Source organism: Misgurnus anguillicaudatus, chromosome 6 (genome assembly GCF_027580225.2).
Source record: "Misgurnus anguillicaudatus chromosome 6, ASM2758022v2, whole genome shotgun sequence".
Lineage (NCBI taxonomy): Eukaryota > Metazoa > Chordata > Actinopteri > Cypriniformes > Cobitidae > Misgurnus > Misgurnus anguillicaudatus.
The window spans coordinates 16409080-16425058 of NC_073342.2; the positions used below are offsets into that span (position 1 = coordinate 16409080).

General features: G+C 36.0%; 1 protein-coding gene across 1 annotated transcript; it reads right to left on the bottom strand.

Annotated features, from left to right (window-relative positions):
- Positions 1 to 2664: 2664 nt before the first annotated feature.
- csnk2a2b (casein kinase 2, alpha prime polypeptide b) lies at positions 2665 to 15753 on the bottom strand. The gene is made up of 13 exons (XM_055192446.2): positions 15457 to 15753; positions 14869 to 15214; positions 12289 to 12400; positions 12098 to 12199; positions 10649 to 10699; positions 10176 to 10235; positions 10009 to 10092; positions 9789 to 9899; positions 7363 to 7464; positions 5507 to 5607; positions 4303 to 4451; positions 3244 to 3326; positions 2665 to 3157 (listed from the first exon to the last, which is right to left on the bottom strand). The coding sequence occupies exons 2-12, from the start codon at positions 14970 to 14972 to the stop codon at positions 3250 to 3252; spliced, it is 1053 nt and encodes a 350-aa protein (XP_055048421.1). The 5' UTR covers positions 14973 to 15214; positions 15457 to 15753; the 3' UTR covers positions 2665 to 3157; positions 3244 to 3249.
- Between the last annotated feature and the right edge of the window lie 226 nt (positions 15754 to 15979).

The following is a 15979-nucleotide window of genomic DNA, read 5'->3' on the forward strand; positions in this document are numbered from 1 at the left end:
GTTGGGTCAAAAATAAACTTTTTGTGGGTTTATTTAAACCAGCAATTGAGTTTGTCCATTTTTGACCTAACGCTGGGTTGAAAGTAACCCAGCATGTTTTACAGGGCGTACATAGTGACCCGGAGATCGACTGAATGGATTTCAAAACGGTAAAAATACTCTAGGAGAGCTGGAAAATGAGCATATTTTCAAAAAAAAGTGGAGTGTCCCTTTAATCAAAAATGCTAATCTCTTCCCCTCCTCAAAACAATCACTTCTGGTCACAAGGAACGGCAAGAGAGCAGGGCCTAGAAAAAGATTGCAGCGTTTAGCGATTAGCAACATGACCCAACTTCCAACGATCCAATCAATTCTCGATAGACAAATTCAAATCCTGCCCTACCATTTTTTTTCTCATTCAGAAGCCGTTTCACTCAGATATACGTCACGACAGAAAAAATAAGACAATCGCTATTTCTGTTTCATTGTGACTTTAAGGCCCTGTCCACACGTACACCGGTATTTTCAAAGCCGTACCTTTTTATATGCGGTTTGGCCGTTTGTCTAGGTGTCTGAAATCAAACATTTATAAAAAAAGATTTTTAGAAACTCCGGTTGCAGCGTTGTCGTGTAGCCGGTGAAATTAACGTGCTGAGGGGAAGTGCAATGGCTTCTGATTGGCCAACAGTACAGTTAGGGCTAAATCGGCATCTGTTGGTTTGGCATGCTCTTGGCAGCGCTTATACCAGGTTTTTGCATGGACGCAAATTGTTTTTAACGGAGGGAAAGATGCTCATTTCCATAATTTTAGGATATATATGGGTCAATGACATGACATTAATTATTTTGTGTCCGTATTGATGAATTAAATGTAAAACGGTTACAATTTCAAAATAAATTTCCAGATTTCTTGCATACATTCTCTTTTTTGAGGACCAAGTCTAAAATTTCTGGTTTTATTTCATTTTGAAAGAATATCTAATTGCAAAATGTTAATGTGGTGTAACCGTGTCAACTGGTGTAACTAGCATTTTTTTTTAGTTAAAATATATATATATTCATAAAAAAATGTGGAATAAAATATAATCATCTTTACATAAATTTTTACATCATTTGTAAAAGATTATTTAGAAAACAGAGCTGTTTTCAGCATATGTCAGGACAAATATTATAAAAATGCATTAAAATTTACATTTAGAAATAACTAATAAAATTATATTTTAAAATGTTTTTCTGTTTTTTGATGATTACACTTACATACCATCAAGGTGGATGAAATATTTTTTATTCTTTTGTGCAATTGGCGGTTACACCATTTGACATTTTCAGGTCCACTCAGTCTTAACTTTCATAAAAATGGTGCAAATGTAATTTTTTATTGCATAAAATTAACATAAATACACTGTGCATTGAAATAAACCTGATGCATGCCTTAAAAAGTTTTTCTTAAAAAAAAAATTCTCATCTTGCCAAACCGTTTTTGTCACTGACCCATATATTATTTGACTTAAAATAACATTAAATATTCATACAATAAATAAATATTTATTAAAGGTCACTAACAGGAAGATGTTGAGCAGAGAATCAAAGCCTCTGTAGGCAAAAGTAAGCAAACAAGCCTCGGACATGAATAATGATGAGTGTCTGTTTAACACTGTAATTGAGAACAGGTTAAAAAAAAAGAAGTAAACACAGGTGAACAATGACCTGTGGTGGTAGACCGGACCTATGCGGACCGCTGAGAGCAAGGAGGTTGTGGAGAAATCGCGTCATCCCTTAATCCTACATTAGACATCTGAGACGTGAGTGGCACAAAGGGCCGTTATTGAGTCTCCACTTGCAACGCTATAGGTTTTGTAGGGGTACTCACGTGGCCCAGAGCAAAAACAATCACATAAAAACCTTGCCTGGTAAATAAGATGCTCTTCTTCAATGTTTTGGTAACTTATGTTGTATGATTTAATAACACAAATGCTCTATTATAGTAAAAGGGGTATTTGTTATTTGTTAAGTAAATGCATTAGCTTACATGAACTAACAATCCCAATATAGTTTATTAGCATGATTTATTCATATTTGTTATAATATTAGTTAATGCCAATACAAGTAAACTAAAGTTAACAGTTAAAACTTAAAATGTTACAAATGTGAAAGTAAATCCTAAAATGAACATGAATTAGGATTAATAAATGTTAAAAAACTATTGTTAGTTCATGTTAGCTAATGCATTAACTAATGGTAAACCCTATTGTAAAGTGTGACAAAGAGCAGTGGAAACGTGCCAGGGCAAATTAATTAACCTGGAAATGCTGGATATCACGTAGCCAAAATATTGCAAATCATCAGCGATGAATGAGCGATCAAGTTTCTCACAACATAAGCACGCCAACCTGTTGTCACGTATGCCAATCCAACAATGAAGCGAAGGCGGTGCACCCTCAAAAATGTCAGGGTGTTGCTATGCCACTGCAAAGGTGTTCATTCTTATATTACTTATTGGTCTATCTTTATCAAACCAAAACGATCCTCATATCTCTCTATCAATGTAAATCTCTGGGATTATTTTCAAATCCCTAACCTAAGTGATGAGCAACAACAATAGAGACGTTCACCCTTGGCAGGCACTGTTAATGAGCACCCGTGTGATTTTCTAAACCCCAAATCACCAGACGACAACAAGGCACGTAGATCTAAATAAAAATCATTTATTTCATTAATATAGTAATCAATCTACCTAGAGCAAAGAAATAAAGGTCCACCATGCCACTTTAAAACTACAGTATGTGGAGGCTGCGCCAAGGTCTGAATACTGGACAGACAGACACACAGACCAATGAGGAGAGAGGGGCGGGGTTCATTCTGTTCTTCATTCTCCATGCCTAGCTTATAGTGGGAGGGGCCAGTGTACTCAGGGGTGGAGTCGAGGATATAGTCCCTTCATCTACAACTGGGACGAACAACTTTGACATCATCTAGGCCTGTTTTTGAGGGGCAGACCGAACCTTAATAAAACACGGAAAGTTTTGTGTGGTTGTGAGTGTATGAAGGTGTGTGTGTGTCTGAGATACAGAGGTGACAGGTGCTGCTTAGATCCAACTTTCACTGTACACTTCAAGAGGTTTCAGACACGAGGGATAAAAAATTGAGGTAACAAACATCTTCCTTTTTCTTTCACTGCCTGAAAGACAAAGCAGAAAAATGGCACGATTCAATTTTAGAAATGTATTTCGCACTTCAACACAAAAATACTTAAATGTGTGTTACCTGCTCTCATCGGGGTGTATTGGTTCCACTTGACACTATATTGCCATCTGAATTACTGTGAGACTGCTCCTTTACCACTGGATCTGAGCGCGCAACACAAAATTGTCGAGGGTTATTATGGGGTGCTTGTTGTCTTTAGTAGTACTTAAAGGATTAGTCAATTTTCTTTTAAAAAATCCAGATAATTTACTCACCAGCATGTCATCCAAAACCAAAATGTTGGTGTCTTTCTTTGTGCGGTCGAGAAGAATTTGTGTTTTTTGGGGAAAACATTCCAGGAATTTTTTTTTATTTTAATGGACTTTAATGGACCCCAACACTTGACAGTTTCAATGCAGTTTAAAATTGCAGTTTCAAAGGATTGTAAACGATCCCAAACGAGGCGTAAGGGTCTTATCTAGTGAAGCGATTGTCATTTTTGGCAAGATAAATAAAAAATATGCACTTTTAAACCACAACTTCTCAACTTCCTGCGGTCGTGTGACGCGCAAGCGCGACCTCACGTAATAAGTCATCACGTAAAGAGGTCACAGATGACGTATGCGAAAGTACGCCCCAGTGTTTACAAGTGTGAAGAAAGAGGACCGTTCCGACGTTGTTGTATGTCGAATGTTACTAATTAATGTCTTTGTGTCAGTGTATTGTTTAAAATGGTCCGCAAATGTGCGTTTCATATATGTAACATGTGACCTTTCGACGTCATTACGCAATTACGTGAGGTCGCGCTGTCTCGTCACAGAGAAGTTGTGGATTAAAAGTGCATTTTTTTCTTGCCAAAAATGACAATCGTTTTGCTATCGTTTGGGATCATTCAGAGTCCCTTGAAACTGCAATTTTAAACTGCACCAAAACTGCTACGCGTTGGGGTCCACTAAAGCCCATCAAAACGAGAAAAATCCTGGAATGTTCCCCCCAAAAAACACAATTTCTTCTCGACTGAACAAAGAAAGACATCAACATTTTGGATGACATGGTGGTGAGTAAATTATCTGGATTTTTTTAAGAAAATTGACTAATCCTTTAAGTAGTAATGTAATGTAAGTAATGTAAGCTACTCACAGAAATATGGGTGCTCCATAGCTTCAGTCGCTGTCAGTCTTTGCTGATGGTCATAGCGTAGCAGCTTGTCAAGAAGGTCCACAGCTTCTGGACTCACCAGATGCTGGTTCTCCGTCTGCACAAACTGTTCCCAGCGTTTACGTGTTTGTCTGTGGGATTGAAGTGGGATATTTTTACTAACCGGGACAAAGTCTGTATTAAAGGGATAGTTCACCCAAAAATGACAATTGGGTCATCATTTACTCACTTTTAAGTTGTTACAAGCCTGTATTAATTTCTTTTTTCTGCTGAACACAAAGGAAAATGTTTCGAGCAATGTTTGTAACCAGACAGGTTTGGAGCACCATTTTTTTGTCCTACTATGGAAGTCAAGGGTGCTCCTGTTTTCTGCTCGATTACAAATGTCTTCCTATGTGTTCAGCCAAAGACAAAAAATAACTTGAGGTTGAGTAAATGATGACAGACGTTTAATTTTTGGGTGAACTATCCCTTTAAAAATCACCCAACCAATCAATTTTGATAAATCTGTATTCATACTTCATTTGTTGTAATAAAGTTATATGTTATATCAAAAAATAAAGTGTTAAGAATTTTCAACGTAATAACATAATAGTGTATGCAAAGCTAACCCATATGAGCTAAAAACCTGAAAACATTTATGTCATCTCATGGGGTCTCTAGCTGCATCCCAGTTCACCTACTTATACTCTGCCCTATTAGTAGGTACCGTTTTTGTGTTTGGAAAGTACATACTGTTGAGCGTAGAGCAACACAGTAGTACGCAAACACTGGGACATACTAACACGAAACAAAAGTGACGCCTGTTTGCTGGACGACGTTGTGATCCAAACATCAGAATACTCTTCATTTATTCTTTTTCATGTGATGTTTACTCTGTAGTTTAATTTATTGATTCAGTGTCGCATCATTTATTTAATTTGTTAATTTTGTGTAGCACAACTATACCCGCCCTTTCGCGGTGAGATGTAATATGGTAATTTTGACTATCCATTGATCTACACTTTGCATTTTTTTAAACAGTAGACCATCCGGGAACTTTATGGATACATACTATGATTTGGGACATACTTATTCTAATTTCAAATACTACTCAGGATTGATAGTATGCAGATTGGGACGCAGGGTCTCAATGCTTGTGATGAAAAACTAAAATGCCTCCATGGTGACCTCTGTTGGTACTTACTGGCCCAGCAAGTCTTTGAATCGTGGATCCAGTTCAATGTGGTATTTGCGCAGGTAGCCGAACAGCTCATCTGTTCCGAGAACTTTGGCGATCCGCACCAACTAGATCCATAGGGAATGACAAAAATCTTCCTTAACCACATATTTAGCATCATCTACCTAATAAACTTTAGCTGCACTAGTATTTTAAAGATTATTTTATCAAGATATTACAAAAAACTAGAGCTGGGCATAAATTAATCTAGATTAATTTCATACAAAATAAAAGTAATTTTTTGAATAACATATGAGTTTGTGCTGTGTGTAATTATTATGTATATATAAATACACACACATTCATGTATGTATTTAAAAAACATTTACATGTGTATATATATATTTATTTATATATTCCAAATTATATACAAATAAAAAAACAATATTTAAAGGAATATTCCATTTTCTTAAAAGAAAAATCCAGATAATTTACTCACCACCATGTCATCCAAAATGTTGATGTCTTTCTTTGTTCAGTCGAGAAGAAATTAAGTTTTTTGAGGAAAACATTGCAGGATTTTTCTCATTTTAATGGACTTTAATGGACACCAACACTTAACACTTAACAGTTTTTTTCAACTGAGTTTCAAAGGACTATAAACGATCCCAAACGAGGCATTAGGGTCTTATCTAGCAAAACGTTTGTCATTTTTGACAAGAAAAATAAAAAATATGCTCTTTTAAACCACAACTTTTCGTCTAGGTCCGGTCCAGCGTGACCTAACGTAAATGCGTAGTGATGAGGGAGGTCACGTGTTACAAATATAAAACGCACATTTGCGGACCATTGTAAACAATAAATTGACACAAAGACATTAATTAGTATCAGTTAACATACAACAACGTAGAGTCCTCTTTCAACACATTTGTAAACACTGGGGCGGAGTTTCGCATTCGTCCTCTGTGACCTTTTGACGTCATGACGTATTGCGTGGGGTCACGCTGGCGCATCACGACCGGATCTAGACGAGAAGTTGTGGTTCAAAAGTGCATATTTTTTATTTTTCTTGTCAAAAATGACAATCGCTTCGCCAGACAAGACCCCCACGCCTCGCCCGGGACCGTCCATAGTCCCTCGAAACTCCGTTGAAAAAAACTGTTAAGTGTTGAGTATTAAATGTTGGGCTCTATTAAAGGCCATTAAAATGAGAAAAATCCTGCAATGTTCTCCTCAAAAAACACAATTTCTTCTCGACCGAAAAAAGAAAGACATCAACATTTTGGATGACATGGTGGCGAGCAAATTATCTGGATTTTTCTTTTAAGAAAATAGAATATTCCTTTAAATAAAACATTTCTTAAATGTATATATATGTATGTGAGTGTGTTTAAATATACATAATATTTACACACATCACAAACTCATATATTATGCAAAAAATTACTTTTATTTTGTATGAGATTAATCTAGATTAATTTATGCTCAGCCCTACCAAAACACATAAATTAGGCAAAGCTGATAAACAGATAAAAGCAGATATAGGCAATATAATACAGTTCACCCAAAAATGAAAATTCTGTCATCATTTCCACAAGCTCATGTTTTTACAAACTGGATACATTTCTTTGTTCTGCTAAGCATAAAGAAAAAATATTTGTAATCAAACAGGAAACAGAAGCACCATTGACTTCTATAGTAGGGAAAATATCTCTATGGAAGTCAATGGTGCCCAAAAATGGTTTGGTTAAAAACATTGTTCAAAATATCTTTCTTTATGTTCAGCAGAACAAATGTTTTTAACAACATGAGGGTGAGTAAATAATGACAGAATTTTTGGGTGTACTATCCCTTTAAGACATTATTTATTATTTCCTTAATACCTGATCATAGTTGTCTTGGCCATGAAAGAATGGCTCTTTCTGAAAAATCATACTAGCCAGCATGCAGCCGAGACTCCACATGTCCAAACTGTAATCATACATCTGTCCACACAATACAACATACATGTCAAACCCAACAAATATAGCCACATAGTGGCTCATAAATGAATAGTTCACCCAAATATGAACATTTTCACCCATCCCAGATACATATGACTTATCCTCTTCAGTTGAAAACACACACAAATGTATAATAATTTTATATTTAAATGTCGTCATGTTATTTTCTTATCTAAACAACACCAAAAAACATAAATCAATAAAGTAATCCAAATGACTACAAGGGGTTAATATACACCATGTCACTATGTTTGAATTGCCACGTGTGGCTTGTCATTTCAAAATATCTGTTTATTGCATCATTTGAACCATGTGCATCATGCGACTTGTCAAAATAAGTGCCTGCTGCGCACACATCAAAAGGTTTTTGTTTACATCATATATGTGTGTGTACTGTGTATAATAACTTTGTATAGTTAAATGCACACACATGCATGTATATATTTAACCAATGTTTACATGTGTATATACATTTGTATATTTATGTATAATTTATATTATATATAAATATAAATACTTAATATATAAATTATTTTTTTCTTAAAATCATGTGTGCATATTTATATATACATAATTATTATACACAGTTCACACACATATATGATGTAAACAAAAACTTTTATTCTGCTATAGATTAATCGCGATTAATTGATATGCATCCCTAATCAAAATTGTATTGTATTTACCATAATTTAATGCATTTGAAAATTAGAGATGGGTTCTGTTTTAATGTACCCAAGTGTACCTAATATAAAAAAGTGTAATATACAGGTTGGTGGCTCTTAATTTCTTTTTATTAATAACCCACTTGTAAACTTATGTTCACTTTTTTTTAATAAATACAGTATTTGTATTAATTCTATATCCATTGAGTTAAATTGAGAATAAAAATTGGTCCGAGAATCAGAATTGAATCGATAGCTTATGAATCGAAATCGAATCGATCCAGAACATCTGAATCGATACCCAGCCCTATTCTTTTTGCAATCGATTAATCCAGCACTTGAACGATCGATTAATCGAATACATTTTTTGTGTGCGTTTTTAAACAACCAATACAAATGATGCATAACGAAAATGATGTGGCTGTAAAATGATCATCAAGCATTTGGCTTTTATTTCTAAACATTTGTCTCCAAAACTTAGCCTATTTATTGCAAACTTTAGACATTCTCTGCGTTTATGGACATCTTTACTCTCCACCATCGCACCAAATAAATTTAAAATGTATCACGTGATATGGTGTGCTTCCTGAACATTGAACAACGGTCCGTGTGAACCTGATCCCTGCGCGTCATAGGAATTTAACGAGGCTTCGAGGCAAAATTTTTGCATCGAGGAATTTTGAATCGTTTCAGCCTTAATGCTTTCGAGGATAACATACTGTGTAGAGGATAACATGACAAACATTTTAATATAAAATTACTTGTGTTCAACTAAAGAATAGTAGTCACATGCATCTGGAATGGCATGATAAGGGTGAAGTATTTTTTTTATAAATATGTATTCTTGCAATTTTTCAATTCAAGTAGGGCTGCATAACGATTAATCGCGACAAATCGTTTGCAGAATAATTTTTTTTATTTACATTATATAAATGTGTGTACTGTGTATATTAATTATGTATATATAATACACACACATGCATGTATATATTTAAGAAATATTTACATGTGTATATATATTTTTATATTTATATATAATTCATATTAAATACCTAACATATAAATATTTTTTTAAAGTTATACATAAATGTGTGTGTATTTTTATATACATAATTATTATACACAGTACACACACGTATATAATGTAAACAAAAACTGTTATTCTGCAAACGATTAGTCGCGATTAATCGTTATGCAGCCCTAAATTCAAGTAAAAAGCATTAATGAACTATTAACACACAAAAAATATTCAAACATATTCATGAATGCTATAATGTTTATGCCAAAAGTTTTGTACTGTTGTTGTTTACATTACACTAATAAGATCAATAATGACATCTGATACTAACTATCAGATATGCGTTTTACATCTGTTTTAATGAAAAGGACATCTTTAAGACGTCTGATTTAAAGATAAGATAATAAGGTCAGAGGCTTGACACATATAAAGTCTTGTCAGAGGATTTGGATGACAGATAGAACTTGTTAAACTAGTTATTGACAAAGAAAAGTGTCAGCGCCTAATACAACCACAGGAATGTTGAATAATTATACAAGAGAGCGTGACTGGCTTCCAAAACCCGACTTTAAAAGTAACTCAATGATTTTTTGTTTAATGTAAAACCACCTTAGCATTTTTACCTGGTAGTCCACAAGCAGTTCTGGACCCTTGAAATACCGTGACGCCACTCTGACGTTGTACTCTTGGGCGGGGTGATAAAACTCAGCGAGACCCCAGTCTATCAACCTCAGCTACAAACACACACACAAAGCACACAACAAAAAAAATCTGTATTTGTATAACAATGCCTGCAACACTGCCGCCATCTGCTGGTGACATGACACACTTAATTATCTTTACCTTTCTTAACTGGTGGTCAATCATGACATTGTGAGGTTTGACATCACGGTGCATGATACCCATACTGTGGCAGTAGTCCAGAGCCTGTGGCAAACACGAAAACATTAAAATAACACATTATCTACTTGGAGGACCTCTAGATGTGCCACTTTGTTTCTTAAACTTACCTTTAGTAGTTCATACATGTAAAAACGTATATCATAATCTGTTAACTTTTGATACAGCTCCTTAACAAAAGAAAAAACAGAGCTATTAGATTTAAAGCAATGTATGAGGTACTGATCCCAACTAAAGTACATTAGGCTTTAGAATACTCGATTCTGATTGGTCAGTTGTAGCAATCTGACATTTGTTTTTAATAATGATGGTTAACTGTTAACTAACTTTACATGACATAATTAAAAATATTATTTACTAACACTTAGCCAAGCTTAATTAAAAAATTCACCCAGTTATTTATTTATTTATATTTCACTGTGCTAAGAATAATAAATTATTTCAATGATACTACAACAAAATAAACACATGCAGAATAATAACAGACCGGCATACTGTACATTTTAATGACCACCAATTAAACATTCATTCTCATGCCACAGACGTCATATCACATCAAACATGAACCTTATTCAGAATATACCTTAAAATCTGTGTTATTGATGCATTCAAAGACAAGCGCAGGTGTTCGAGACTGAAAAGAAATTGGGGGGAAGCAAGAGAAAGAGATGAACATGACAATCAAAAACAAAGCAAGTGCTTAAATCATCAATGCTACGCATTAATAGATCGGGCGTTCTCATTGAGATCACAATCAGGAGTAACGCATGAGGTGCAGGGAGCACAATAGCATCGTTGTGAACGACTGCGCAAGCATTATTCAGACTTAAAATCTAATTTGAGCACATCATCACTCTCTCAGTCATTCACATATGCAGGGCTCCAGACTAACTTTTTTCACTAGGAGCACAACTGAAAATTTTAGGGGCGTAACCAGAAAATTTAGGGGCACACACCGTAAATCAACATCCTAACCAAATATTCACATTTCTACTAATTTCCACTTTATTACTAATAAACACTTTAATGATAGATGCAGAAAGTACAATGTGCTGTTTTGAGATTCAGTGTCACATCACAAAAAAAGGTCAAATTTACTGGTCACACATGTGCGACTGGATGTAAAATTCAGTGGCACACTCTCAAATTTTGGTGGCAGTCTGGAGCCCTGATATGATCTCATAATCTCCCGAAATCATTTTCCACAGCTTACTTGCGGGTGTGTGTGAGCGACAGGGATGGATTTAATAGGGCAGAAGCATCTCTCATTGTTGAAAATTGTATGTTAGTGGATATTGAAGTATGTTATTGCTGATGTTTTGCTTAGTGGACGCGATTATTGGTTGCAGAAATTAAAAATTAATTATTTTAAAATTACATATTATTAATATTACAATGAATGTTATATTAATGTTTCAATCACTGATTGATTTCAATCTTCGACATGACGTTACTGAGTCAATATTAAAGATATCAAGAATATACGTTCTTTACATTATGTAGGAGGATTTTATAAAAAAAAAAACGATAAATACCAAAGAAATGACTTTACCCCTGTTTTCACAGACTGGGTCACACATTATATAATTAACTTAATCAGTCCATTTCAATTAATTTAATTTTTCTTATTACAATAACTGATGACATAAGGAACAAATTTATATTGAAAAATATAATCTCAACGGGCCGATGTGTGTTTTGTTATCATTTACATACAGTTTTGACTTGAAAATGACCATACCTCAAAATATCTGACATCACTTAAAACGTTTGACATTTTTGTGCACCGCCTAATCGATAATCATTTGTGAGATGCAACCACAATGAACTGGTTTCGGCGTAAAACAAATCGTCTGCACCTGTGAGCTCGAAAAAGCAATTTGTCTCAAACCCTGTCCACCCACTCCACAGATGAGAGAGAAAATCCAAGTTCTCCTGGGAAAAATTGCGTGCCCTGATAGGACAAGCATCTCCGACAACAGCAAATAGCAAAGGGGGGTGTGGCTAGTGGGAGGGGATATGGAGAACATACCACGGGATCCTTTACTGTGTCCATTAGCTGAATGATGTTGGTTCCTCCACGTAGGTTCTCCAAAATTTTGATCTCTCTCTTGATCTTTTTCTTCTTGACAGGCTATTTAAAAGAGCAACGATATAATAATCTCACAATATTTACATTTACAAATTTATATGAAATAATCTACAGTAAAAATGTACTCCTACCTTGAGGATTTTGACCACAACCTTCTCGTTGCTGTTGACGCTGATGGCTTCAAAAACCTCGCTGTATTTTCCTCTTCCGAGCTTCCGCACCAGCTGGTAATCCTCTTGGTTGCTCCAGGTGGTACATGGTCAAAAAGAGAATAACATACATCAGTAATCGACATCTCCCATCCAGCACACAAACACGCGCCTTCTGTGAGCACACAGATGGGGGCTGAAACACAGTCGATCATCTGGGAAAATGACCAAGCCCATCATTTTCCCTGTCAGCTGAAGGATGACTGACATCTCAATCGAGGGACGGATTCGACATTTTAAACATTAGTCTGCGGTCTTGAAATTGCTTTAACTATAGTAATAAGGAAAATGCCACTACTGTGATAGAGACTTGATCATTCAGGACCAGAAAGTGTGAAGTATCAGACTTTTTTTTTCATTTTTAATTAAACAGAAAGCTTGAATTTATTTAATGGAATATAAACTAGGAATGCAAAATTCTGTGCCGATACAGATATTCAGTAAGCGGTGCAGAGCATTATTACTGCAATTTTGTCACCAAATAATATTTTTTTAACACATGAAGTTCTGACCCATTTTTGGACACTTCTAATCGCTGTATATAATCGGCTTTGATCAATGGCTGTTTTTAAACAATCCATCTATGTCTGATAGTGGGATAACTGCTTTTATTTGCCAATACCGATTAGTGATAGACCGATATATCAGCCGGCCGATATATCGGGCCGATATTTGCGAGTTTTATGTGTATCGGCATCAGCCGATACATGGCTGCTGTGTTCGCCGATTTTTTTTCCGCCATTATTTACAGACAGAGTACTGGAAGCCGCAAGTGATTGCAGGTCATGTTACTAAAAACAACCAACCTTTTCATGTCAACATCGAACACTCAGCCTAACAGCTGGACAAAGCGGGTTTTTATTTCTCATCTTGATGTATATTTGTAGTCGTAAAGTGCTAGAAATCTATATCCTTTGCTGATAGTTCCTCGTCATTGTGGAGGGTGCTTCTCACGGTTCCATAGCACCCTCACCTGTTTTTACTATTTGTTAAATATAGTTTTTTAAGTTCAATAAATGTTACTTTTTTAAATTGAGACTTGTAACATTTGACATCATCGTGTCATTTTTATGATGTAAATTGAGTGAGCAAAAGCAGTATCTGCTTCAAATATTGGCTCAAGAAAATCGTCAGCCTGTATCGGTCATCGGCTAAGGCTGATGAAACAAAAATCGGTTTCGGCATCGCCACAAAAAAACCTCCATATCGGTCGATCGCTAATACTGATTATAAACCGATACATTGGTGCATGCCTAATATAAACACATTAAAATACGCAATAAACAATTTTTATACAGACATGAAAGAGTATTTAAGGTGTAATATATATTTACAAATTAATTAATATGTTTTGCTCATTTGAGGATTCTTTTACATTTCTTTCATTAAAAAACAACAACATATGTACCGATATATCGGCCAATAACCGAGGACCAAATTACAATTACCTATTTTTTCACATGCTTGCAGAGAATGGCTTACCAAAACTAAGTTACTGGGTTGTTCTTTTTCACATTTTCTAGGTTGATAGAAGCACTGGGGACCCAATTATAACACTTAAACATTGAAAAAGTCAGATTTTCATGATATGTCCCCTTTAATGCAAGTTAAACTATCGGTATCGGCAGATATGAATCTGAATAATCGGCTAACGGTGGAAAATGTAATATCAGGGCATTTCTACTATAAACCACATTAACTTCCCTTTAGGAATCTAACAATTAAAACCATGAAATGCTTTATGAGTGCATTAATATAAAATAGTAATGGGCATTGTACATTAGCATATCAATCTGTGGATGCTTTAGTACATGAGGATAATCACTGTGATCACACACACACACACTTTTCATGTTAAGCTCACATCATCAGATTTCAAACAGGGCCTGCTCAATCACGTACTGATGACTTTCCCAGCAGGGATCGATACCCACCCTACAATGTGAACCACTGCGTAAAGACCCAGAAAAGACCCAGAAACATGTCTCAACACAACATATGCATTTTAAATATCAGTGTGCACGCTTAGTTAACTGGTATTTTGGTAATCACAACAGCATTCCTAACATTTGGGAATCACTACAGCATTGCCATAGGCAAAGGTGCCTGTGGTGCCCAAAATGTTGTGAAGGTAGACAACTCACTGAGACACATAACAATCACAGCATCATCGCACATTTCCAACATTACGGTATAATTTCCCAAACCCTAGTAAGACAGCATTTTAGGACATTTCCAATTTATAAAGGTTCCCATGGTGCCCCAAATGCTATAAAGGTGGGCAACATGCTGAGATCTTACATGCAAAAGAATCATCAGCAACATTGCACACCTTCAACACAATGATTGTATCTCAAACAACACTGAGATACCTTGATAGCATTTTGGGCATCATAACAGCAATCAAAGATTCCTATGCTGTCAATGAAGGCAGCACACTGAGATTCGAGACGCAAACATGGTGATGACGATGGGCTTGGAATTTGATGGAGCATTTCTCACCTCCAGGTGGGCACATGGGCTTCATAGTCCCAGTATTCCCTGCTCTTCAATGTGTTGACATCGGCATAAACCCGAGATTTACTACCGGCCACTGGGCCGGGCATGGCGAGTGACGGAGCTCAGGGTGCGGGAGAAATCCGATCGCTAAATCCAAACAAGACCACACGCGCGGGCGAGGACCTAATGGTGTCCGATTCGGGTGCGTATGATATGGCTCCAAAGATGTTGCGACCGCCGAGCAGCCCTCGTCCTCCGCCTTGTCAGCTCGGTTTAAATCGCTTGAAGACTCGAGGTTGAAAATGAATGGTCGTGAGATGGTCTTCCGCTGCCGAGGTTGCATGCAAAGCTAAAGAAGGATAAAAATGGGGGTATAGGTCATCTATTTTGGACGTTTTAGTCCAAAGCGGAGGAGGGGGTGTTTAAATCTAATTATTGTGTGGTAAACCCCCCCACCAGCACCCCAGAGGGGCCTCAAATACCAAGATCCAAAACATAGACATCCGAGCAGAAAACGCCAGGATGGGCGTCTTCTCTGTTTGGAAGATGCAGCAAGTTAGAAAATAAAGTAACTAGCAGAAAATAACTAACCAGCCTCTTAGGATATTGACTAGTATAGCCGGTTAGAGAGTGGGGGCGGTGAGGCACAGATCGATATTACTCGCAAACTCTACCCGACCCCCGGGGAAAAACCGCGTCACTGTTATGCCTCTCGGATACAGTCGATACGCAGAAAACAAAATAAAAATAGTAAATATCCTAATGCAATAGTTTTAATATTACGGTTCGGTTTTAATCCCACCACCGGTCCGGACTTTCGTACTGTAGGAAAAACGGACTGCAACGATTTAACCCGGAAGTGCTAGATAGCGTTTATCAATTAGCATTGAAGAGCCGGAAGAAGATGTTGTCATGGCCACTGGGCATGTCCTGTCCGTTGCTATGCGACAATTTAAAAAATATATATTTAAAATATATTTGACATTTGTGACAAACATTTTGATTAAATAAATACTGTTTTTATTTAATGTATTCAAATAAAGAAGTTTAAGTGCACAAGCATTTAACAACACCAAAATAACTACAAATAAAAAAGAGGCCAATGAGCAAGAAC